The 26975-nt window shown below is 42.3% G+C and overlaps 1 protein-coding gene across 1 annotated transcript in view; it reads left to right on the top strand.

Annotated features, from left to right (window-relative positions):
• Positions 1-26171, top strand: part of PPP2R5B (protein phosphatase 2 regulatory subunit B'beta) — a 144469-nt gene extending 118298 nt beyond the window's left edge. Inside the window, exons 11-15 of the mRNA XM_082270016.1 lie at positions 4660-4710; positions 7604-7723; positions 8818-8945; positions 18310-18411; positions 23322-26171. Coding sequence (XP_082126142.1) covers positions 4660-4710; positions 7604-7723; positions 8818-8945; positions 18310-18411; positions 23322-23457 — 537 coding nt within the window. The 3' untranslated portion in view covers positions 23458-26171. The remainder of the gene's footprint in view (positions 1-4659; positions 4711-7603; positions 7724-8817; positions 8946-18309; positions 18412-23321) is intronic.
• The last annotated feature ends 804 nt before the right edge of the window (positions 26172-26975 follow it).

Consider the following 26975-nt stretch of genomic DNA (forward strand, 5'->3'; position numbering starts at 1 on the left):
CACTTTTAAAAAAAAAGATGCAGTGCTAAATGTTTACTGCTCAATAGGTGGAGTGCTGCGCTTCATATTTATTAACCACTTCTGGACCGGAAGGATTTGCCCCCTTAATGACCAGGCCATTTTTTTGCAATTCGGCACTGCGTTACTTTAATGGACACTTGCGCGGTCGTGCAACACTGTACCTAAATAAAATTGATGTCCTTTTTTTCCCACATGTAGAGCTTTCTTTTGGTGGTATTTGGTGCAATTTTTACTTTTTGAGCTATAAACAAAAAACAGCAACAATTTTGAAAAAATAACAATATTTTTCACATTTTTTTATATGAAATTCCCCCAAAAAAATGTTAAAATCATTTTTTTTTAACATTTTAGGCCAATTTGTTTTCTGCTACATATTTTGGGTAAAAAAAAATGCAATAAGCATATTTTGATTGGTTTGGGCAAAAGTTATTGCGTCTACTAACTACGGGAAAGATATTTATGTCATTTTTATTGTTTTTTTTTTACTAGTAATGGCGGCGATCTGCGATTTATAGCGGTACTGCAACATTGCGGCGGACCGATCGGACCCCTAACTGACACTTTGGGGGGGGGGGGGCAGTGACATTACTACAGTAATCAGTACTAAAAATATGCACTGTTACTGTAATAATGACATTGGCAGGGAAGGGGTTAACACTGGGGGTGAACAAGGGGTTAAATGTAAACCTAGGGGAGTGTTTCTAACTGTATGGGGGATGTGCTTTTGAAAAGATCATAGAGACCTGTGATCCTATATAGAAGGATCACAGGCGCTCTGTGATCATTACAGAGAGAATAACGGCCAGCTGTATTTACAACAGCTGACCGTCCTTCTCTCTCAGCGGGGAGCGATCGCAGGTGGCCGGCGGCATTCAGAGCTGCCGGTCCTGTGCATTGGAGTCCCTGCTGCCAAGTGGGGGTGGGAACGTGCCGCCGGCGGCGCACGCTCGCCCCCTAGCAGCAGGCCTGCCACCGACGTAGGGCTACGTCAGTTCGCGCAGGAGGGGCTGCCTGCCACAGTATATATGCGGCGGGCAGTCCGGAAGAAGTTACTAATAGCTCTACTTACATTGGCTATCAATTAAATAGTCAATATTAAATGTACAAGGAAGTTTTATATTACTTGCATTGTCCTGGAGAATATATATTTTAAAACATCCCTTACGTCACCACTGAAATAGTCTTGCAGAGTAAAAATAATGCTACACTATTATTACCATAATTTAGATGTAAGAAGTGTATTCAACCTAATATCTAACCCCAGCATTGCCATTACACTTATGACGTGGCTATGTATTCCTTGCAATGCACTAGCTGTGACCCTATTGCTTCTAACTCCAACTGTTTAAATGAATCTTCCTACTCCGTTCCAACAACACTATGGTTTGATGTTTGCAATACGGATAAAAAGTAACTTTTGTCCATTAGTAACTAGTAGGCTCAATTTACTAAAACTGGAGAGTGCAAAATCTGGTGCAGCTCTGCATAGAAACCAATTAGCTTCCAGATTTTATTGTCAAGGCTTAACCACTTCAGCTCTGGAAGATTTACTCCCCTTCATGACCAAGCTATTTTTTGCTATACGGGGCTGCACTATTTTAACTGACAATTGCACGGTCATGCAACGCTGTACGCAAACAAAATGTAAATCATTTTTTTCCAAAAATAGAACTTTCTTTTAGTGGTGTTTGATCACCGTTGTTTTTTTTTTTTTTTTTTTTTTTTCTGGCGCTATCAACATAAAAAGGCTGAAAATTTAGAAAAAAATATATATTTTTTACTTTTTGCTATAAAACATATCCCATAAAAAAATGTTTTCATAAAATTAGGCCAAACTGTATTCTGCTACATGTCTTTGGTAACAAAATTCCCAGTAGGTGTATATTTTTGGGTTTGCGTGAAAATTATAGTATCTACAAATGAGGGTATATATACTGGAATTTTTTTTTTTTTTTAAATACTAGTAATGGCAGCGATCAGCGACTTATAGCAGGACTGTGATGACTGCAATGGGCAAACTGACACTGGGTAGGAATTGACTAACTGCCACTGACCTCTCCTGTGATACAGTGATAAGTGCTAATAAAATGCACTGTCACTATACTAATGACACTGGGCAAGAAGGGTTTAAAATCTGGGGCAATTAAAGGGTTAACTGTGTACCTAGCAAGTTTTTATGTGTTTACTGTGTAGTGATTTTCCTCAGGGATGTGATGGCTTTTATTCCCTGCTTTGCAGGGAGTCAAAAACTGCCACATCCCTGCTGTTAGGAGAGAGATCTGTGTTGTTTACATACACAGATCTCTCTCCTGTCTTTCGCTCTGCCAATTGACGGGTTCCAGACATGAATCATTGGCCAGGACCCGGTGATCAACATGTAAGGGAGCCAATGACCTTGCTTTCACGCCCCTTACTTGGGAAAGCATGATCACTTATATATACGTGATTCTGCACAGACAGCCTGCACTGTAGCAGTAAAACTATAGCGCGTGGTCGGCAAGCAGTTAATTGAATAAGCTGAAGTTGGAAGCTGATTGGCTACCATGCACAGCTGTACCAGATTTTGCACTATCCAGTTTTAGTAAACAACCCCAGTGTATACTTTTAGCCGCCGTTCACATCGGGCCGATTTGAAATGCTATTTGATATGTCAAATCGCATGCCAAATGGGAGCCTTTTGCCCGCAGCGGCACCATCCGAAGCGGTGCGATGCCGCACCAATTCCCAAAAGTAGTTTCTTCACTACTTTTGGGGCAATTTCAATAGACATCAGTGCAGGAAATTGCCCCCGAATTTGCACTGACATGCGGATTTGCTGCTGAACTCACATGACTTTAAACCTGCCCTCAGTGTGAACGAGGGCTTAGTCTTCTACTCTATTTAACCACATGCCAACTAGCCGCCGCAGTTATATGGCGGCAGGTCGACAGGCTCCCGCGAATTGCCGTACCTGTATGGCGGATTGCAGAAGCGATCCTGTGGGCGTGCGTATGTCTGGAGGTGCACGCCCACTCACCAGTGGGGAAGCCGCGATCGCTCCCCGTAAAGAGAGAACAACGGTCTGCTGTTGTAAACACAGTAGACCATTGTTCTCTTTGCTACGGTATAAACACAGAGCCCCTGCGTTCCTGCTATTTAGGAACACAGGTCTCTGTGTTGATATTACAAGTCCCTCCCCTCATAGTTAGAAAACACCCCCTAGGCTCACACTTAACCCTTTGATCGCCCCTGGGTTAGCCCCTTCCCTGTCAGTGTCATTATTACAGTAACAGTGCATATTTTTAGCACTGATTACTGTAGTAATGTCACTGGTCCCCCCAAAAGTGTCAAAAATGTCAGTTAGGGGTCCAATCTGTCCGCCGCAATCCCGCTAAAAATCGCTGATCGCCCTCCTACTGGGTCTCCTGGATGACATTGTTCCAAGGGTGGCGGACCGTACTCTGCTGGGCCTTTTGCTCTTTTATGCTAGGAAGAATATAGCCCTTCATTGGCGGAAGCGGGCTCCCCCCACGCTTCTTCAGTGGAGGGGCCTGGTGGATGCAGCTATCCCGCTATATCGAGATACTTACTGTCATAGAGGTTGTCCCAAGAAGTACGATAGGGTGTGGACGCGTTGGCTTGAGGACTCTTCCTCCGCTCTGTTGACCTAACTGCTAATGGGCCCCTGTCTCACGGTCTCTCTGGCTCTCCACCCTCGAGCTAATTTGCACTGCCATGTATGCTTCTTCCTGTTGATGCGCTCTGACTGTTATTGTGCTTAGATGCAAGTTATGTTCGGACTATCATGCAGGCCCCTTCTGATGGACTTGCCCTGTGTGGGCAGCACAACGCTGAACGCTATTTCTACAGGACCTCCTTGTCTTGAACTTCTCGCACCTTGTTTTGTTTTGCTTGTGTTCTGTTGAGTTGTTATTGTAAATTTTAATAAAAAGATTTAAAAAAAAAAATAAAAATCGCTGATCGCCGCCATTACTAGTAAAAAATAAATAAAAATGACATACATATTTTCCCTTAGTTTGTAGACGCGATAACTTTTGTACAAACCAATCAAAAGACGCTTATTGGGATTTTTTTTACCAAAAATATGTAGAAGAATACAAATGGGCCTAAACCGATGAAAAAAAATTAGATTTTTTATTATTTTATTGGGAATGTTATATAGCAGAAAGTAAAAAATATATATACATTTTTTTTTTCAAAATTGTTGCTTTGCTTTGTTTATAGCGCAAAAAAACTAAAAGGTGCACAGGTGATCAAATACCCCCAAAAGAAAGCTCTAGAAAAGCTCTAGAAAAAAAAACATCAATTTTATTTGGGTACAGCGTCACACAACCGCGCAATTGTCCATTAAAATAAAGAAGTGCCGAATCACAAAAATTTTCCTGGTCATTAAGGGGGAAAATCTTCTGATCCAGAAGTGGTTGAGAAAGAGAGCTGGGACATAATAGATTATTATTGGTAACACCACAAATCTGTTTTGGTTTTTAGAAATTGGCTAAATGGGTCCTGCCGGGAATGCTAGTATAATGACTTTACTAGAAAACTGGCATCAGTTGCAGTACAGTAAATACACTTTGTAATTCTTGTGACATTGTCAAAAATATTTGAAGTGAAAGTAACAATTGCCTATCTTTACAGGTAATTCGAGGTTTGTTAAAGTATTGGCCAAAAACCTGCACTCAAAAGGAGGTAAACCACAGTAATGAACATAGAATCATCTAATTATTATATAGAAATGAATTGGTAAAAGTGAGGTATCTTTACAATATACGCTAGAAGCACTGTCTGTTTATTCACAAACATGGGAAATATTTTACATGTACTCAGACTTAAGTTTATAAAGTTTCCCTTATATTTTTGACAAAAAGAAGGTATATACAATAATGCATTTAAAATTATACAATTCACAATATGTAACCATGCAAAAATAAAAAAAAAGTAGAGAAAAAAAAGAAAAAAAATTTCTATTAAATTATAACTAAAAGCAAAACTTTTTTTTTTTTTTAGTTTTGGATAGAGTGGAGGGGGATTAAGATGGCTGTCAGTTTTTTTATTTTTTTTTGTCTGTGCCCCGCCTTAGAGAGATTCACCCTCTTTATTTGTCCTGTTTACTGTTATCATTGAAAGTGAAAGTAAGGCCGGCCATACACTATACAATTTTCTTATTCAATTTCCTTTAGATTTACCTTTAACTATGTAGTGCAAGGGCCTGCCTGATTGCATACAAATTGAAAGTGTTTAGGTTTGACCCTATATTACATGGTTTTGGTAAATCTAAAGGAAAGTTGAACAAGAAAATTGTATAGTGTATGGCCAGCCTTAAAGTAAATCCAAAATTTTGGGTTGTCCCCAGAAAAGTAATAGAGGAGAATCTTTCAATGGGGACACTAGTTCTGATGACCTGGTGGTTCCCAATGAATTCCCTTAGTTTGCAGGGATATTCTTTCACTTCCTGTTTGTCTATGGGACAGGAAATGAAGGTAAATCTCCGCAATGGGACACAGATGGCGACAAAAAAAATCTGACATGGATTATAGCCCTCCCTTGCTCTATTCAAAATGAAAAAAAAAAAAGTTTTGGTCTATAGTTCTACTTTAATACTCTGATGCTCCAATATGTTGTAATAAAAAAGTGCAGTGCTAAATCAATAACAGGATTTCAATGTAATATTTCAAACAAAAAGTGACAGCATTACATTCCATCGCACCACAAATGAACAACTCTTCCTTTTCATGATATAACAGTCCAGTGAAAAAACAATTACCATGTTTCCCTGAAAATAAGCCCTACCCTGAAAATAGGACCTAGCGTGATTTTCAGGGAGGGCTGCAATGTAAGCCCCACCCCAAAAAATAATCCCTAGTAAAGTCCATGTAAAAAAGCCCATGTAAAGTCTATCTGTTTTGTAAAAAGATTATATAATGTCCAATGTGTCTAATTTTGTAACTTTATTGTCGTAAATACCCTTTTTACAGCGCTGCTGGGTGCTCACGTGACCCGCCGGAGATCTTCTTCTCTCCTTCCAGCTGACATCAGCGGCCCCTCCCTCTGCAGTGCTCGGAGTGGGGCTGACGTCAGCGGGGATTTCGGCCATTCTCTCGGCAATGCACGGAGTGGGAAAGAAGAGCTCCGGCGGGTCACGTGAGCTCCCAGCGGCACTGTAAATAAGGTGTTTTTGACAATAAAGTTACAAAAAGAGACACATTGGACATTATTTAATTTTTTTTTACAAAACGGATTACATGTTTTTATATTGACTTTAACCAAGGTTTATTTTTGGGATGAAAGATGTCATAATGATGACTCCTGAGCTGATAGGGGAAGAGAAGACAGGGGACATCCCCTGAAAATAAGCCCTAGTCTGTTTTTTTTTTTTGGCCAAAATTAATATAAGACCCGGTCTTTTTTCCGGGAAACACGATACATGAAAGATAATTTTTGTGTATTTTAATCCATCAAGCACCACTAGTAAAGCAAGACCTCTAAAAGGAAATCTGTCATGACAGGAATATGGAGGATGCCATTGCGGATTTCGCCTTCTGCAAATAATTGTTGCTGTGGTGCCATGCTTAACCCTTTACCTTCAGTACTTAAAGATATTGAGCCTAATCGAGCATGCAGATAAGGACCTCTGGGTTTTCTGATCTGCATACATTTCTGGGTCAGTGGCTCAGAATGAACCCTTTCCTAGCCAGCATTCAGGGAAAATATGGCAGGCCCTGAAAACCCTTGCCAAGTACCCCCTTGTAGAATCCGCAAGAATATTCGCCTTTGTATACCAGCTTTTTTCCAACAAAGTGCAGATTTTCTTATCTATTTGATTTATTTTGCAGTATGGTTACATTATTCTTCATATTACACCCATAAAAAAGACACACACAAACAAATGAAAGAAGTATGGCCAAAGCTATTTTGGGCCATACTTTTCCTGTGGGTCACAAGGTTGCACTTAGTGCGCACTTCTCTGACGCAGATAAAGGCTAAGGCCCGATGTCAGCTGACATGTTAGAGCTAGTCAATGATCTGCAGGGATCCCAACAATATTGTTGAAATCCACCCAGATGCCTGACTGGCAGCTGGCTCAGCCTATCAGAACACCACTAAGAGTCTGAGCCAGCCAGTCCCTCCCCCTCCACAGCCGGGCGCTCCAGTAAGGGCTGGAGGGTCAGAGTTCAGTCATCACTCTGTGCTCAGAGCCGACCCAAAAACTGAGTGATCAGTGGTCTTTGATTGATCAGTTCTCAGTGTAGAGCCGGCAGGGGATAGCAATCTAGGTCAGTATGTATGTTTCCATTCCCACAATTCTCTTTTTAATTTAATATGACCTGAATAACATTGAGAAACTGACATAAACTGATCGATTGACTATATGTCCTGAAACTCAATTTTTTTTTATTTTACAATCTCTTGGGAGATAACAAAATTAGGCAAAGAGAATTATACAGCACTATGAGCATATTTGTTAGCAAAGAAGTTAATTAGGGAGATGATAGTAAATGATAAAGTTTGGTAATCCTGCACTCACACTATAACCCAGAGTAACACTTCTGTCATGTCGGTAAATGTGTGTGTCTTCTGGCAGGTAATGTTCCTTGGAGAGTTGGAGGAAATTCTAGATGTCATTGAACCCTCCCAGTTTGTGAAGATTCAAGAGCCACTATTTAAACAGATCGCTCGCTGCATTTCCAGTCCTCACTTTCAGGTATATAGCTGTCATATTGCTACAAAAAAATGTAACATGTGTTTATCTGTTACTTGCTACTTTTAATTCGCCAGCTTTTGTTTTCAGACTTAAAGTGATATTAAAAGGCTTGTTTTTTTTTTTTTTAAATAACAAAAATGTCATACTTACCTGCTCTGTGCACTGGTTTTGCACAGAGCAGCCTTGAGCCTCCTCTTCTTGGGTCCCAAGCATGGTGCTCCTGACTCCTCCTTTCTGCCAGGTGCCCCCACAGCAAGCAGCTTGCTGTGGGGCACCCAAGCAGGCACACTATCAATCCACGGCTCTATGTGTCTATACACACACGGAGCCGCGGTTCAGCCCTGCCCCTTTGGTCCCCTGATTGGCTCACTGGCTGTGATTGACAGTAGCGGGAGCCATTGGCTGACAAAAGCCAATCAGGAGTGCGAGTCCCCGAGAGAAAAGGCTCTTGTGGACATTGCTGGATCAAGAGGGGGCTTAGATAAGTATTGGGGGGAGGGGGGGCTGCTGCACACAGAAGATGTTTTAAATAGAATGCTTGAAGGTGAAAATCCTTGTGCCATTACAACCACTTTAAAGCAAAATTAAAACCAGAAGCAAAAAAAATGCATTATATTGCAGCTTACCGATTCTTAGATGTGGTGGCTGCATTTGTTTCCTTTTTAGGCTTTCTTTCTTTTATTTTCACCTGGTAAGTCAGAACAAGCTGTCCTGCAAATGTATCAACTAAGTGTTGAGACAAAATGTCTAATACTGACAGGGGTGCTTACAATGATCAGCTTTTATTTGGAGTTTGACTTCAATTTTTTAGTGTATCTAAATCTGCTAGTACATCTAACATTCCCCTCCCCCCAGACAATGCTGCTGTCCAAAGGTGCCACTGTGCTCCTTCATCCAGAGTGGGACACTTTAATACAGGAGGTGTGTTAGAGGCAAGAGCATCAGGTGAAAACATAGAGGGAAAAGCCTAAAAAAAAAAAGAAAACGAATGCAGCCATCACATCCAAGGATTGATAAACTGCAATGTATTACATTTCTGTTTTGGGGTTTAATACCATTTTAATTACATAATTTGTCTTGATATCTTGTTTCAGGTTGCAGAGCGAGCACTTTATTTCTGGAACAATGAGTACATCCTGAGTCTGATAGAGGAAAACTGTCACTCCATCCTCCCCCTGATATTCGGCACACTCTACCAAGTCTCCAAGGAGCACTGGAACCAGTAAGTGCTGTCCCAGGAAGGAAGCATGCTGTAATATGTCAATAATGGGGGGGCCGCCTGTAATAGATTCATTATATGAGGTGACTCTCATGACTAAGGATATTGCATTCGGTCATTGGTTTTAATTCTACAATGAAACAAACACAGACTGACTCATCAAGCTGCAGTATCACTTATCACATGCTGCACAACATTATCACATGCTATAACACAATGCACAGCATTATCACATTTTTTGTTTGGAAACCTATTTTCTATTGTGATTTTAACACCTCATTCACACAAGATGGAAAGCTGAAACGGAGATTGTCTCTAATGAAAAGCTAAAGTGATCACTTTAGCATTTCACTTTGTACAAGCTGCTGAAAAGCTAATTATATGGCTAGTTCTTCAATAAAATGACTCATATGGGGAAGCATGCGTAAGACTGTAATTTTGGGAATGGGAATGGGAATCGGGCCCACTGCGCTGCGACCCACACTGCACCCATGGTCAGACAAGCTTGATGCACTGCAGCAGAGCCTGCCATTGCCCTCTGTGCAGTTCCTGTCACTTCCTGCTGTGTGACTCCACCACCTGCCACTGCCTGGTTTGTGGCTCCTGACACTGCCTGCTGTGTGCCTCTGCCTCCTGTCACTGCTCGCTATGTGGCTTCTGTCACTTTTAGCTGTGTGGCTCCATCTCCTGTCACTGTCGGCTATGTGACTTTGCCTTCTGTCACTGCCCACTATGTTGGCTCCTGTCACTCTCAGCTGTGTGGCTCCACCTTCTGTCGCTGTCAGCTATGTGGCTCTGATTTCTGTCACTGCCCCCTATGTGGCTCCTGTCACTCTCAGCTGTGCGGCTCCACCTCCTGTCTCTGTCGGCTATGTGGCTCCGCCTTCTGTCACTACCCACTATGTTGGCTCCTATCACTGTGAGCTGTGTGGCTCCGCATCCTGTCACTGCCCCCTATGTGGCTCCTGTCACTCTCGGCTGTGTGGCTCCACCTCCTGTCACTGTCGGCTATGTGGCTCCGCCTTCTGTCACTGTCCACTATGTTGGCTCCTGTCACTGTCAGCTGTGTGGCTCCGTATCCTGTCACTGCCCCCTATGTGGCTCCTGTCACTCTCAGCTGTGTGGCTCTGTATCCTGTCACTGCCCCCTATGTGGCTCCTGTCACTCTCAGCTGTGTGGCTCTGTATCCTGTCACTGCCCCCTATGTGGCTCCTGTCACTCTCAGTTGTGTGGGTACACCTCCTGTCACTGTCGGCTATGAGGCTCCGCCTGTTGTCACTGCCCACTATGTTGGCTCCTGTCACTCTTAGGTGTGTTGCTCCGTATCCTATCACTGCCCCCTATGTGGCTCCTGTCACTCTCTGCTGTGTGGCTCCATCTTCTGTCGCTGTCAGCTATGTGGCTCCACTTTCTATCAATGCCCTCTATGTGGCTCCTGTCACTCTCGGCTGTGTGGCTCCACCTTTTGTCACTGTCAGCTATGTGGCTCCACCTTCTGTCACTGCCCCCTATGTGGCTCCTGTCACTGTCGGCTGTGTGGCTTCACTTCCTTTCACTGTCAGTTATGTGGCTCCGCTTTCTGTCACTGCCCACTATGTTGGCTCCTGTCACTCTCAGCTGTGTGGCTCTGCATCCTGTCACTGCCCCTATGTGGCTCCTGTCACGCTTGGCTGTGTGGCTCCACCTCCTGTCACTGTCGGCTATGTGGCTCCACCTTCTGTCACTTCCCCCTATGTGGCTACTGTCACTCTCAGCTGTGTGGCTCCACCTAGGGTTGCCGCCTAATCCTTTTTAACCCAAACACATAATAATTACAGGTTCTGTGGTTGATCAAGGTAGTAATTAAACTCACTTGGTGCCTTATCTGCATTAAATTAGCCTCAGAACATTTGTAAATAATATGTGTAAATAATATGTGTTCAGGTATAAAAGGATGAGGTGGTAACCCTAGCTCCACTTTCTGTCACTGTCGGCTATGTGGCTCCGCCTTCTGTCACTGCCCACTATGTTGGCTCCTGTCACTGTCAGCTGTGTGGCTCCTGTCACTCTCAGCTGTGTGGCTTCACCCCCTGTCACTGTCGGCTATGTGGCTCCACCTTCTGTCACTGCCCCCTATGTGGCTCCTGTCACTCTCGGCTGTGTGGCTCCACCTTCTGTCACTGTCAGCTATGTGGCTCCGATTTCTGTCACTGCCCCCTATGTGGCTCCTGTCACTTTCAGCTGTGTGGCTCCACCTCCTGTCACTGCCCCCTATGTGGCTACTGTCACTGTCGGCTGTGTGGCTTCACCTCCTTTCGCTGTCAGTTATGTGGCTCCGCTTTCTGTCACTGCCCACTATGTTGGCTCCTGTCACTCTCAGCTGTGTGGCTCTGCATCCTGTCACTGCCCCCTATGTGGCTCCTGTCACGCTTGGCTGTGTGGCTCCACCTTCTGTCACTTCCCCCTATGTGGCTACTGTCACTCTCAGCTGTGTGGCTCCACCTAGGGTTGCCGCCTAATCCTTTTTAACCCAAACACATAATAATTACAGGTTCTGTGGTTGATCAAGGTAGTAATTAAACTCACTTGGTGCCTTATCTGCATTAAATTAGCCTCAGAACATTTGTAAATAATATGTGCAAATAATATGTGTTCAGGTTTAAAAGGATGAGGTGGCAACCCTAGCTCCACTTTCTGTCACTGTCGGCTATGTGGCTCCGCCTTCTGTCACTGCCCACTATATTGGCTCCTGTCACTGCCATCTGTGTGGCTCCTGTCACAGTTGATTCTATGTGATTTCACCTGCAGCCACACACAGATCCTATTGCTGGAGCTGCAGGCAGCTGTATGGGCGGGATCAGCATCTCTGACTGGGGTGGGTCACTTAGGTCATCTGGAGCCCAGGAGAAATTAGATCTCCCATGCCAGTCTTTCTGACCTGAGATCTGATTTTGATTGGGGGGGGGGGACTCTGCAAATGTAATTGTGACAAATTGATTCTGTACCCCAGTACAACCACCTCCAAAGTTATGCCCCGTACACACGTGCAGATTATCTGAAGACTTTTGTCTTCAGATTTACCTTTTCTATGTAGTGCAAGGGCCTGCCGGATTGCATACAAATTGAAAGTGTTTAGGTTTGACCTCATATTATATGGTTTTGGTAAGTCTGCAGACAAAAGTCTTCAGATAATCTGCACGTGTGTACGGGGCATTAGGCTGTGCCCTGTACAATCCCCCTAGGTCAGTCAGACTAACCTGGGGAAGTGTGGGATTGTAGGGTTGTATTGCGAACAGACTGACCTGGAGTGGTGGGGGGGAATTATACTGGGGTCCAGATAAACCTGGGGGGGAATTGTCCTGGGTACAGACTAACCTGGGGGGTTGTGCACTTGGGGACAGAATCACAGATAGCAAGGATAACTTGCAGCACAAGTTCTAATTGACACTTTCCCAATATGTAGCAAATTTGTGTGGCAAGTCTCTAATAAGAGCAAAGTTGCAGTGGTAAGTCTACAGCAAGAGCTCAGCAAGTCACAGTGACCTCTGTGTTGGGATGACTATTGCAAAACACAACTGAACCAGAACTTGCAGCAGACTTGCAGAATGTTTGCAAAGAAAGTTAATCTGCAGTCATGCAATGTGGACTTGCTGCAATGGTGCAACAAACTTGTGAAGCCTGGCAAGTCTAGCAATCGCTTAGCAAGTAATTTCCAAACTTGTAGCTCAATTTGTTGCTATGTGGGATAACGTGGGGCAGAATTTTACTGGTGGAAAGTTTAATCTCGGGGTAGGATTGTACTTGGGACAGGCAATGTCCAGTGGGAAGGATTCTTCCATCCACCTAATTTGTGTGGCTACCTTAGAGGAATCTGCAATTTTGTTTCTTGTTTAGCCTGCTGGCTTAGCAATCTATACATATTTTATGGATACAAGAAGACTTTGGTTTTATTTACCCCATGCCCCTTTAAGCCCTCCCACTGTTAATGATATGTGGCCACGCCCACAATTTGCAATGGCACGCTAATTTCGCTGCATTACTGCCCTACTGGAGTTCCCTAAAGGTGCCCCAAGTTTTTTTATGTTCCTAGCAACAACCCTGGTACAATGAAAACCATGTCCCCACTCTTCAATACATTAAAGCACGCCACTTTTTTTTTTTTAATTTAGTGACCAATGGAGCTCAATTTATCATCTTGCACACAGGCCCACTGTTTTCATAAAATGCTCCTGCAGTTAAAGCTTTCAGGTGGCAGATTGGAGCAGGCGGGAAGTGAAGGTCATTTTTTTTTTTCTTTTGGATAGAATAGGGGAAGATTAAACCTGCTGTGATTGTTTTTCCATCTGTGTCTTATAGGCCCCTTTCACACTTGTGCAAGTTGCCATGCAACTTTGGACATCAGAGTTGTACGACATGTTGTTGTTCCCCATGTTTTCCAATGATACCCATTCATAAATGTACAACTTAAAGTTGCAGCAAGTTCAAAGTAGTTAATGCACTACTTTGGTCCAACTTTAATGCAACTTGAGTGCCTTAGACTTCAATGTTTATCCTCAGAAGTTGCATGAAAGTCATACTTAAATGCTATACAATGCAACTTGTGTGCAACGGTTGTCCATTAAAACTGGTCAAAGCCAAAGTTGTATCCAAGTTGCACGCATCCAAAGTCGCATCAAAGTTGCACCAAAGTTGTACTGCAAAGTCGACGCAACTTTGGAGTTATACAAGTGTGAAAGTGCCCTTAGGGAGATTTTCCTTCACATCACTTCTATCTAGAAGACTCAACAGGAAGTAAAATTAAATCTTTCAAATGTGAGGGCAATCTTCTTTTAGCCAGTTGTCATGGGAGCAAGTTTGGACGGCTTTTCCTCCTCTATCCCTGTTCTGGTGGCAGGGCCAGCCCTACCATGGGTCCCACTGGGTCCATTGGACCCAGGCAGCACTTTGAGAGGGGCAGCAAATTGACTCCCAAGATTTTTTTTTTACAACAGTTTTGTATGCCATCAGTCTGGGGCGTGTTGCGGGTGGCATTTCCCCATCTCATACTGCCGCCTGTAGTGTAAACTTATGAGTATGAGGAGGCGGAGTGTCTCCTCTGGAGAACTTCCCTCATGTGATCGTGGTGTGCGCAATGACCTCAGACATCAGTGCACTCCATCTTTCGCAGGGCAGGCTGGATCTTCTAGGGCGGTGGGCACACAGTGGGTGTTTAGTGGACCAGTCCGGTGGTGAGTTATGGAAGAAGATAACAGTATACATAATATTTTCTAAAGGTTATAGTTATATAAAATAATGGATGTGGGGGCCTTTTGTTGGGCGCAATTTTTTTTTCGTGAGGGGGGGGGTGGGTAGCATTTCATTCTTGGACCCAGGCAGCACAGTGTCTTAGGCCAGCCCTGTCTGGTGGCGACCCAAAATTTCAGTATTGGTGACAATAGTGATCAGAACAATTAGAGAGAGTGATCTACTGGGACACAGACAGCAATACAAACCTGAAAGTAATTTAAACCCCCTCACCACAAACAAATGTCCCAGTTTTAAGGAAAAAAAGTTTTCCCTTTAGCTATACTTTAATAATCCTCCTGTAAAGTGAAGGAATGAAGAGAAGAAGCCCTGCTTTATCTCAAAGTCTTTCTGGTGAACTCTAATGAACTCTCTCTATGACCTGAATGACAGCACTGGAGTCCTGGAGACTGGCCACTCAGAATCCCAGTGTTGCATTCTGGAGCAAGGGAAGAGATTACAAATATTCCCCAGCACTTGATCCAACTAGCTAGAACTAGAAACTTTACTTTAAACTGCTTTCAACAGCTTAAAACATACTTTTGTTTCTTCTATACATTTGCAATTAAATCTGCACTGCCAAGCAATGACATATTTGTAAAGTGTAGTTACTAACTCTAAAGTATATAAGCACCTGAACTAGGATATATACAAGAATCAAGAATAAGAAAATATAGCAATGAACACATTAAAAACAGATATAACCTGGAGGTACCCCCTTCCTAAAGGTAAATCAACATATGAGAAGCTGTATAAATCAAAAAAGTTGTGCTAAAAATAATACCATAAACAAAATATGTATTATAGGTGATATAAATTATACATAAATTCAGAAGTGAAGATATCCATGTATTGCTTCCCACAAAATGTGACTACTAACACCAGAAGTGAAATTCCTCCACCAAGATCAATTGGCCTCTTACCAAAAGGAAGGGACCTGAGGTCAATAACACCTTTGGCATAACCCCGCCAGGGCCTCTTAGACGCAGAGGAAACTCGGATGGGTGATCATATGAGCAAGATCCACACGTCCAGCTCCATAGTTATAAGGATGTCATTCAGTAAAATCGCCATAGTGTAAAATCGTAACAATTTAATATAAGGAATAAAAGATTGAACTTACAGCAGTAAAAAGATATATCACATATAGAACATAAAGCACAGCAGTAAAAATATATATCACATATAAAACATAAAGCCGACCGGCTGTCTTTCGGGATACTGTACACGGTGACGTCAGCACATCGCGATCTGACGCATTTTGTCACAGATGACGTCGTTCTGATAGACAACAGAAGCTGAGACAAAAGAGCTGAACAACGCCAGTGTGTCTGTACCACATACTACAAAAATTAGCTGCTCCAAGCTATCTTATATTTGGGTGCTCATTCTTTTTAAAGGCACCACAGCACATCAGACACTGAGATTCACCCAAAAGGAGGATGAGGCCACATTTTGCAGAGGTGCCTTGGTGTGACAGTTTTACTACACATAGATCTGCAAATGAGCACTACAAATCCCTGTTTTTAATCTAAATGTTGGAAACAGTTTATAACTGCTTTTTAAGTGCTGACCAGCCAAATTAAGACTAGGTTCACACTGATGCGGGGCTATTTGAATGAGTTTGATAGTGAGATTTGAAGGATTACAGCCAGCGTGATTTCACCCACGTTCATCTGTGATTCCATTGCGATTTTGATGCAGCTGCAATTTTAATTTATGGCGTGTCTCTCTCTTTCCTGACACAGCATAAAGTCCTAGAACATGTACTGAAATTGCATTGCATTTGAACACCTATGTGTTTTCCGATCAGTCTCTTTTCAACTATACAGGGCTAACAATCGCACACACAGGACTCTTTTTAAAATCGCATCACGTACGGACTGCATATATGTGAACAGCCTTCAAAGAAACACATGCTACTTCACTTGTCATGTGAATAAAACAGTTCTGGAACGCATCCTAAATCGCAACAGTGTGAACCAGGGCTAAGTGTTGGAAGCTTTTATTATCTGTTCCTTTCCTCCTAAAATGCAACGCTGGATGCATCAATCATCTGTCACTTAACTGAACTCATTGAGGCTACAGATAACCTGTACACTTAAAGTAGTTGTAAAGCTTTAGTTTTTTTTTCAATAAAATAAAAAACATGTTATAATTACCTGCTCTGTGCAGTGGTTTTGCAGAGAGTGGCCTGGATCCTCCTCTTCTGGGGTCCCATGCTAGCGCTCCTGGCTTCTCCTACCTGTCAGGTGCCCCCACAGCAAGCAGCTTGCTATGGGGGCACCTGAGCCAAGCCACTGCTCTGTGTGTCCATTCACACCCATAGCTGTGACTTGGCCCTGCCCCCTCAGTCTCCTGATTGGCTCACTGGCTGTAATTGTCAATCAGGAGTGCAAGTCCCTGGCAAGGCAAGGCTCTCGTGGACATCACTGGATCAAGAGGAGGCTCGGGTAAGTATTAGGGGGCTGGGGGGGCTGCTGCACACAGAAGGTTTTTTAACCTTCCTCCATAGAATGCATGAAGGTAAACCACTTACAACCACATTAAAGTAAAACCAAAGGCATTTTTTTCATATTGGCTAGAACAGGGCTTAAAAGTTCTGAGCTACTAGCCAGGCCTTAAGGCTGGGTTCACACAGGTCCAGCTGTGGTTTGCAATCGGGTGTCCTGTGCGTTTTTGTTCACCAGTTCAGGTGTGATTCAGGTGCAAATTTTTCCCTGAATTTGCACCTGAACCAGATCCAGAAATGCACAGGACCCTTTTCAAATTTGTACAGCAGCCGGTACAATAGCCGGTAACAATATTATCATAAAGCATATCAGTACCCATCAGGGCAGCCTCATCATTGCCCATCAGTGCAGCCTATCAGTGCTCATCCATGCAGCACATCAGTGCCCATCAATGCAGCATATCAGTGCAGCCTTATCCGTGCAGCTTATCAGTGCCTTTCATTGCCACCTCATCAGTGACCATAATTGCCACCTCGTCAGCGGCCCTCATTGCAGCCTCATCAGTGGCCATCAGTGCAGCCCCATCAGTGCAGCCTTATCAGGGCCCATCAATGCAGCCTATCAGTGCCCATCAGTACAGCCTCGTCAGTACCCATCAGTGCAGTCTCATTAGTGCCCATCAGTGCAGTATATCAGTGTCCATCACTGCAGCATATCAGTGCAGCCCCCTCAGTGCTGCTTATCTGTTCTGCCTCATCAGTGGCCATCAGAGCAGCCTTATCAGTGCCCATCAGTGCAGCCTCATCAGTGTTTATCAGGGCCCATCAATACAGCCTATCAGTGCCCATCAGTGCAGCCTATCACTGCATGGGGATCACAGAGAGGAATTGGGAGGAGAGCTCGCCGGATCACAGAGAGAGGATCTCCCGCTGTGACACTGCTTGGATCTGAAACGCCGGCCACTGTCATCAAAGTCCCACCTCCTAGACCAGCTCCTATGCTAGACAGCACACTGATTCCATTTTCCAGCATTGGACCAATGTGCTGTCTATCAAAGAAGCTGGTCCAGGAGGCGGAACTTTGTTTTACAGCGGCCAGCATTTCAGATCCAAGCTTTGTCACAGCGGGAGATCCTCTCTCTGTGTGATCTGGCCGAATCTCCTCCCGATTCCTTCCTGTGATCCCCATGCAGTGATAGGCTGCATTGATGGGCACTGATGAGGCTGCACTGATGGCCACTGATAGGCTGCATTGATGGGCCCATTTGGGGAGATTTTACTTTGCTTCCTGTCTGAGAGCCAAAACAGATAGTAAGTGAAAATCCCTCCAAAGTGAGAAAATTCATTGTTGTCACCAGTGAAAGATTTCCCCTCTAATCCTGCTCTGATGAAAACCAGAAATGTGTGGTTTGCTTTCACTTTTATGCTCAATGATAACAGCAAACAGGACAAATTGAAAGGGTCAATCTCCCTAACAGGTATTCTAATTCTATGTCATTCTATCCAAAACAGAAAAAAGTTTTGCCTATAGCTATACTTTAGGCTAGTTCTACTTATCATCCAACAATATATTCTTGCACCTTTTGCATTTATATCCTCTGTACTTTGCAAGTTCTTTTCAACAGCTGATGATTCCTTCTGTTTCTTCTTTAGGACAATTGTCTCCTTGATTTATAATGTCCTGAAGACATTTATGGAAATGAATGGGAAACTCTTTGATGAACTCACCGCATCCTATAAACTTGACAGGCAACAGTAAGTCCGGTTACAGAAAACTGTATGCTTAATCAAGTTGAAATGTTAGGTTTTGGAATATGCAATATTAAATAATACCCTACAAGTAGTTTATTACTTTGATGTGAGCACTGGATATCGCCAGATGTTTTACTGAAGCTTAAACCTGAACTCCAAGCTGGCCCAAACGAACAATGTCCCTCACTAACATGTGAGGCCGCTGGATGTGCTGTATAAACTGTATGTATCTGAGGCTACATACAGCATATCTCACTGTGTTCCGGGTTCGAGCCAACACTTCCTGTCTCATACCCAGAATACATTGGCTGAAACAGAGCATCGACCCGCCTCCCTGATTTATACATCGCTTTCTCTGAATGGCTAAGGGCCGATCAGATAGACTCTATTGTTTTCTGTGTATGACACAGGAAGTCTCGGCTCAAACCCGGAACACAATGCTGTATGTAGCCTCAGCCTGCATCCAGGGGCCTCACATGTTAGTGAGGGACATACTGTAGTTAGTTTTGATCAAGCTATTCCGAATGAACTATGTAAAGTGTATCAAAAGCTGGAGTTCAGCTTTAAAGTGGAAGAAAATCCTAACTTTATCTGTTCCTTAAATATTTCTTCCCCCAACCTCCTCCTACCTATCCTGCCTAACCCATATAAAAAAGATCTGTATACTTACCTCACAGTTTGGTCACATATACTGCAGCTTTGTGTATGGAAGTGCTCAACAACAACTCTGAATTCTGGGAGCTGTGATGTCACCCATAGGCTCCAATGGCTCAGCTGTGGTGTGGCTGTTCCCTCCTCTCCCCTGCAGCAGCTGCTCACTGACACAGGGGAGCAGGAGCTGTGGGATCACGTGACCAGACCAGATTAAAGATAGTGTTAGGTATACAGACCTTATTTATACAGATTAGGCAGGAAAAGTGTGTGTGTGTGTGTGTGTGGGGGGGGGGGGGGGGGGACATTTTTAGGAACAGATGTAGTTGGGCTTTTCTCCAACATTAAAAATTTTACTTGAGGTAACCATTACCTATCTATGTGGGAATGCATGACCATAAATCTGGCAGCATGTATAGTCTTTAAACATTAAGCTGTGTAAAAGCTTTCATGAAAGGTGCTCCAACTCAATCAAGGATAGAGAAAGTGTAATTAAAAGTTAAAGACCTTTAGGGGTTAGAGAAAGCAGATTGATATTCACCTTCAAAAAGCAATGGTAGAAAACAGACCATGTAGGATCCTAGAAAGTACACTTTGTTTGAAATTTTAAAAAACCTATTCAAATCAATATACTGAGAATAGTCTTCACGCATGCGTTCTGTTTTTCATTTTTGCATTGCTATTGTGCAGTGGTTCCCAACCCCTAGTAAATGTTTGAGTAAAGTGGGAGTAAACTCCCTTGGTTGATTTGTACCTATAGGTAAGACTATAATAAGGCTTACCTATAGGTACAGTAAATATCTCCTAAACCTGCACCGTTTAGAAAATATTTACTTGCGAAGCGGCGAAGTCACTGGTGCATGGGCTCTTAAGGAATGGCATGCCCGTGCCGTTCCTTCTGAGTCCTGTGCCATGCACAGTGGCTTCTGTGCGCATCCGTGGGACTGATGTCATCGCAGCTCTTCCAAATCAAAGGACCGGAACCTGAAAGGAAGACCGGGTGAAGATGGAAGCCCTGTCAGTGGTGACAGCGCGCCGCTGGAGGACTTCGTTTTTTTAAGGTAAGTTTCACATAATGTGCTAGTATGCGATGCATATTAGCACATTATAACTTTGCCTTGCAGGGTTCACTACTGCTTTAATGTTAGCACCTCCTACAAAAGTAATATCACATTTCAGGATAAAGAAGTCTAATTTCTAATTTTTGAACCACATACAATACTACGGATGAACAAATTTTAACTCAATGCATAACATGCAAATACTGAAAAAAAATATGGCAATTATTTATTTAGAATTCCTATGCAAAACCTCTTTTTTATGGGATTTTGTAGGCAACCAGAAAAGAAAATATATACAAATATGTTTTAATTTAACATATATGTCTATATATTTTTTCTGGCTGCCTACAAAATCCCATAAAAACAGAGGTTTTGCATAGGAAATCTATATAGGAGGGATGGTGGCAACCATTTCCTGCACTTTGAATAGATTATTTGCTAATTTATTTACAAAAAATGTGAAAAGTAAAATCAATCTCAACTGTGAACATAAAATTCAGTGACTTCTTTACTCCTGCTTCTCATTCCAGATTTTATCAATATATGGCACTTTCTTGCTTACTGCAATTTGCAGGTCTGCCTCTGGATTCAGGTGACTCCTAGATTTTGTCTTGATTGACAAAAGAGAACTGAATCCAGATTCACACAAGTATGCTGTTGCAAATGGAATGAAGACATGGAGTACTTTTCCAACAAGTCTCCAGTTCTATGCTCCCACACAATGCAGACCCCTGACCTCTCTTTATTCACAATACAATCACCCTGCTCGCTCTTCTCACAGTGCAGTCCACCCTCTATCTCACAGTAGCTCACAACAACCCACACATCCCGATTAGCCCACAGGTGGGCGTGGTCATGCATTGAGTCTGAACAGAAAGTGTCCTTGCATTTCCTGCCAGTGGGGAATGCATGGTTAGGGATTGGGACTATGGCAACATGACATGTGGAAGGTGGTGCTAAAGAGGCAGCCAGAAATCAAAAACAAAAATGTAAGGCAGCTGTACATGTGGGGCACATGCCCTGGGTGCTTGACATTAATAATGCCCATTTATGGTAATAAAGAACCCCATTTGCTGAGACGAATTAAATAGTAGGCTGAGTATTTCCTGATTCACCCACTGTAAGATCATCACTTTTCATCATAGACGGAGAGTGAAAACCGCAGAACTGTGGTCCTTACTCTAGACTATGAGAACCTCCATGTTGGAGCATATACAGTATAGCAATGGATAAATTAAGGGCAGGTATGCCTGGAGACAACAAAGGAGAGAACACAAGCACTTTCTAAGTGTAGCATGCTAGAGATTTATTAGGAATTAAAACAAGTGTTACTTACAAAAGTGTGTATTTCTTAGGCATTGAGCACTGTTCAATAGGTCCTCAGCATCAACGTCCTGGGGGTTCCTGATGGATGTAACAAGCGGTGTTCCAGTGTTTAGGACAGCATCAGTGGCCTCTGCTGCTTCAACAACATGGCTCTTAACTGTCAAGGGAATTTGTGTGTTTTGTTTTTGTGTTTTTATGTTTTATACAATTTTAATGTTGCACAATGCATTATATTGTTTCTGAAATCAGTCTATGCATAGCGATACATATTTTAGGGAAAATTGCTATTTTTGGCTGTAATAAGTGCCGTAGATCACAGCCACTGTCTGTGTCTTTATAAGCCCTTCTCCAAAATGGCACTGTCATGGCCTGAAGAAGGGGCGCATGCTTCACAAATGTATCGCCAACCTATAAACATCACATCCTGGAAGTGACGTCACGGCAAGCAGGACTGTGCGTTCCATGGACCCAAGAAGCAGCGGAGGCCACCGATGCTGTCCTATACACTGAAACACTGCTTGTTACGTCCATCAGGAACCCCCAGGATGCTGAAGCTGAGCACCTGTATAACAGTGCTCAATGCCTATGTAATACACACTTTTGTGACTAACACTTGTTTCAATCCCCAATAAATCTCTAGCACGTTACACGGAGAAGGCGCTTGTGTTCTTTCCTTTGTTGTCCTTTAGAGTTGCTTCTTACTTCCAACACCAAGCTTCTACTACAGTGAGCACCCCATATGATACCTATGGACTTCCTTATTTGAAATTTCATTAGAACTTTTATTAGAATTGTGATTGTTTACCACGATTCCTAGGATTACACACTGAGCCTACGTTTGGGCCAATATTGTCATTGCCTGGAGGCAGTCCATTCCTCTTTAAAGGCGCAATGAAAAGCTTCCAATGTGTCATAGGGCTGCCTCCAGCTAAGGTGGTTGTAATTTTTGTTTGGAATGGTGGCTTGACTGTCTTATCACACTATTTAATGGAGACAGTGAGTTAAGGGAGGCAAAATCACAAACCCCACTGCCTACATTATATATGGCAAATACACTGAATTACTATAGATATAAGCATTCTTATTTTCCAATTATTTTTATTAAGGTTATAAACCATAAAGATATAAAACCATACACTACAGTATAGAGAAGTACTGGTACATGATAACATTATTGACATCCAGCATTGGTCGTTAAGAAATCGGTATAACGCGCTTTTGGGCTATGACTATAATTCTGAAGAACAGAAGATACATCCTCCAAAGATGAACTGCATGACTGGGGCACTCTCATTCAAGACAAGGGGTCATTTCAGCCATGAATCGATCACAGTAGCTGGTCATTATGTTTAAATACACAGCCTGCAAACGGGCAGTGGGACCAATGGTGGTCGACCAGCGGTCCTACATTGCTCCCCAAACTACCAAAGGGTTTAATAAGTAGGAACAAAAGGAAAAAGGGAAGAAAAGGAAGGATAAAGGGATAAAGGAAGAAGAAGGGAGAAAGAGACAGTGAGCCTCTCCTGGGGCACTAAGAGTTTAGCCTCAGATCTGACAAGGTTGTGCCCGTCAGGTAGGTGATTCTTATTCTTTGTACATGCAGGAAGTATTCATAGTTAGTTTTTTTGATCAAACTGGATTATATGGAGATTATGCTTGAATTATACATTAGATAGACAGCATTGACAATGCTCAGAATAGTAAACTTTAAACAAGACATTACAATCATCCTTGGTCTTGGCTTTTGAAGACAAAAAAACAGTATGGGAAGTTGGGATTCTTGCAAATGCAGATAGCTATTTAAATACCTTAGGTTGTGTTTTATTTAAACTGAGTATTCCCCTTGATTTATGTATGTTAATTCTTTCCTAATAGGGAGATGAAGCGAGACAAAGAACGCCAGGAGCTTTGGAGAAAACTAGATGAGCTGCGTCTTAAAAAGCTCAATGGTCTAGAAGAAGCTCAGATGAACCAGCTTAATTTACAGCACAGCCGAGCGAGTAAAAGTTAGGAGACCCCTTATCACCTTCCACTATATAACAGAAGACCACTGCAGCCAGTCCACACCCCCTCCTCCCCACATTGCACCCTTTGTTTAGAATTCATAATTACCTCCTTCAGTGGGGGAAAAGCCCTAGCTCACACCGTGACGCCAGTACCATTTATAACATATGGGATTAAAACATTCCAGGGATGTCTCCTTTTTATGTTTTAGCAGTATATTTTCTTTACCTGGGAGAGCAACACATATTGAAGCCTTGTCGGCAAACCACCATATGCCATCCCCACTTAGCAACAGCAGAGACTTCTAGTAAAAGCCATTATGTGTCTATGCCACTTTCTATCCATTCATATTATGGAGTACTATGAAAAAGGTTATCAAGACTGGTTACTACAACATCAAAGGCTTCCTGGGAAAAAAAAGAAAAGTTCTGTCACTTTCTGTCCAGTGGAAGTAGGGGCTTCTGGGAAGATCCCTGCATCTGTAACCCTTTGTGAAAGTTAAGGCTTCCGGGCAAGCCTGTCACGAATCCACTTCAGTCATATTTTGACCATGAAAGTAAAGGCTTCTGGGAAAGCCTTCTTAATATTCAGCAATGGTCACTTTCTGTTTGTAAAAACAGAGGCTTCTGGAAAGGCCTGTGTCTCCTGTCTGTCAATTTCTGTCTGTGAGAGCAGAGACTTCTGGGAAAGTCTCTCCAACAGTTACCTTTATTCCGTCAATAAGAGTCTGGGCTTCTGGGAAGCCAGTTCTGAACCACTCCTGTAACCGAAACCACCTCTGCCCCCCATCCACACACATCTCTCCTGGTTGTAGGAAACTATCAACTTTCTTACAAGCAAAAGATTTAAGAACAATGGACATGCAGAAAAACACCATGCTGGATTCATGGGAGCAAAGACTTCTAGGTAGCCTGACCTGTCCTCCACTGCCCATCAATATTCATCTATCTATGAATGCTCCAGGTCAGTAATTAGGTTTGTTGACAGTGATTGAAGAGAAGATAAAGTGTACTTTCAGGAAATTAGGAAAAATTTACTTCTTAGGAGTGCTTAGATAAGCTGTGATAAGGAATTTTACCCAACAGTTAATTACAGTTCAGATCAAATACATTCCATTGTCTATTTGAAGGTGCCATGGCAGTTAATAAAATATAATGACTGGCTAATAATGACATTTTAAAGGCACATTGTGGAATATTTCAACAAGAAATCTAAGTTTATTTCAAGGCAAATGATTGTGTTTAGTCAGTTCTGATCCCAGTTTGCATCTGGCAAGCGTTTGCATTACCCAGCGGCTGCAAACAATTTTTCAGCAAGAAACCATCAATGGAATATCTTTGGAATACAAACTAAAATGAAAGATACCCATGAGGCAGTTATCAGCTAGGATCGTTGTTAAAGTTTGATGTTCTGGATAATGCTCTCACAAACACCAAATGTTTTTTCCTATTGCTATTTGAGAGAGCAGTGGATTCTAGTTTCCTAACAATATATAGACAGTACCCTAGTCAGCAGGACCTGTATTTAAAAAAATTGGAAGGCTTAGATGCTGATAGAAAACTAAAGACATAATGAACAATTGCAACTGTCTGAAGAAACAAAGGACTGAGCCTTGAAACTGAAGATATGCCTTTTAGTCATTCAATTAGTAGCTGCGTGCTACCTATATTTGTAGATAAAATTCCAGTTTATTATCAGTCTGTTGTACTCTAGAACTGGGTTTTTGAAAGGTAGTTTGCAGAAACAAATGTTTAATCACAGAAGAGGGTATGGGACATACTCTGATTTTGTTGAAGAGGATCCAAAAGCCAAAAACTCTCTTAGACCTTTCCAAAACATTGCAGGATATGGTTCTATAAAAAGAGGTCTTACTTGCTCACTATGCAGAACTGCAGCGCACTCAGAATCGTTCTTAAAGTCATGTAAAATGTCCTTCACGCGGTATCCGAGAACAGAAAATTCTCATAATGAGGGTAAGCCCAAAAAAAATTTACGTAGATGACACAACCAAGCAACTCTTGAAGACGACTTATTTCAGGATTTAAATTTCACCAATGGACTTTGGGAAAGTTGAATCAACTAAAATCATGAAACAACATGATTGTTTTGATAGACATTTTCATTAGAATCCAGTTTGGTTACACAGAACGATACCTAAAATAACTCCAAACCACTTCAAACAGAGAAGAAAAAATAAGGAAGAATATGCTGCTTTTTTAGACTGCAGCTTTCCATTGCAATACAGGCAGGAGATTAAATTTTACCGCTCTCCTTTACTTATGTGTGTGTGTGGGGGGAACACTGATCCTCTTATTAACGGTATAAATTAGCTTATTCTCAAAGAGTATATATAAATATAAATATATTGTGTGCAATGTTTTCATTTTGATTTTTATTTTTTTAAACCAAGTATTTATGGTATTATTATTTATTTCGTATTTAATATGGTCAGCGTTGGATTTGTTTAGTTCACAGAGGGAAGGGGGAGGAGTGGGGTGAATATGATATTTAACCTGTTCACTGCTGAATTAAATGCTGGGTCTCAGAAATATGTCCTGTCTTTATGTCTAAACTTTCTGGCAACCTATATTTATACAGGCATTTAGTTATTAGGTTGTAAAAAGATGTAGGTTCACCAAGGTTGACCATTCAGTTTCTGCTATTTTGACTACAGTATGTTTTGCATGACTTTTCTTGCTAAGTAAAATGAGGGTAATTCCATGTCTGAGTGATGCTTTGTGTGAAAGTAGTAAAATGGTTTTGCTAAGGGTTTCCTTGGGGCTCCATGAAAACACTTTTGTTGAAATGTTTGTTTCTTAGTGCAACCACTTGGGGACCAAGGAGAAAATATGCTCTCATGGATATTCAAACCTGTATCCTACTGCAGACCTAATGTCTAACACACTTTTATTCTGCGTAATATGTTTAACCCACCCAGGGCTGTTACTACTCATTGTACCCCTAATGGCACTGGACAGGTGCCCCGGTCTGTAATTCTGCCATTAAACATGGTCCCCAAATTTTAGGTCCTATCTGCTCAAAGTCTCAGCCCTTCCTGACAACATAGACAATGATTTAAAAAGTGCGTGGATACAGATGTGGCATCCTGCATTGTTTAATAAGTGTTTCTAACAACAGGAACATTTGCTGCAAAATTATATACTTGTTGTTGTGTCACACGTGGAAGGTGCCTCCTTGATTCTGCAGCCTGATAGCATCTACATATCTGGAAAAGACAGCACTGGTAGTGACACTCATACTAGAAACTTCATGCTATAAACTAAACAGGTGTGTTACAATTGTGAAGGGGATTATGCCCAAAGTTTTAAAAGTCACTGGAAAAGGGAAAAATGAAATGGTCACTTCTGGCAACAAACCAGCTTCAGCGTTTATTTCTAATGTTCAATAAAAAAAAAATTATATAATGCATTGCTACGGGCAGTCTAGACCTTTCTCCTGGGAATTTTACTTATATCTCATATAAAAAATACAAACTACACACACAGAAACTTATATTTCAAATTT

The sequence above is a fragment of the Pelophylax lessonae genome (assembly GCF_965119305.1).
Source record: "Pelophylax lessonae genome assembly, chromosome: 10".
Classification (NCBI taxonomy): domain Eukaryota; kingdom Metazoa; phylum Chordata; class Amphibia; order Anura; family Ranidae; genus Pelophylax; species Pelophylax lessonae.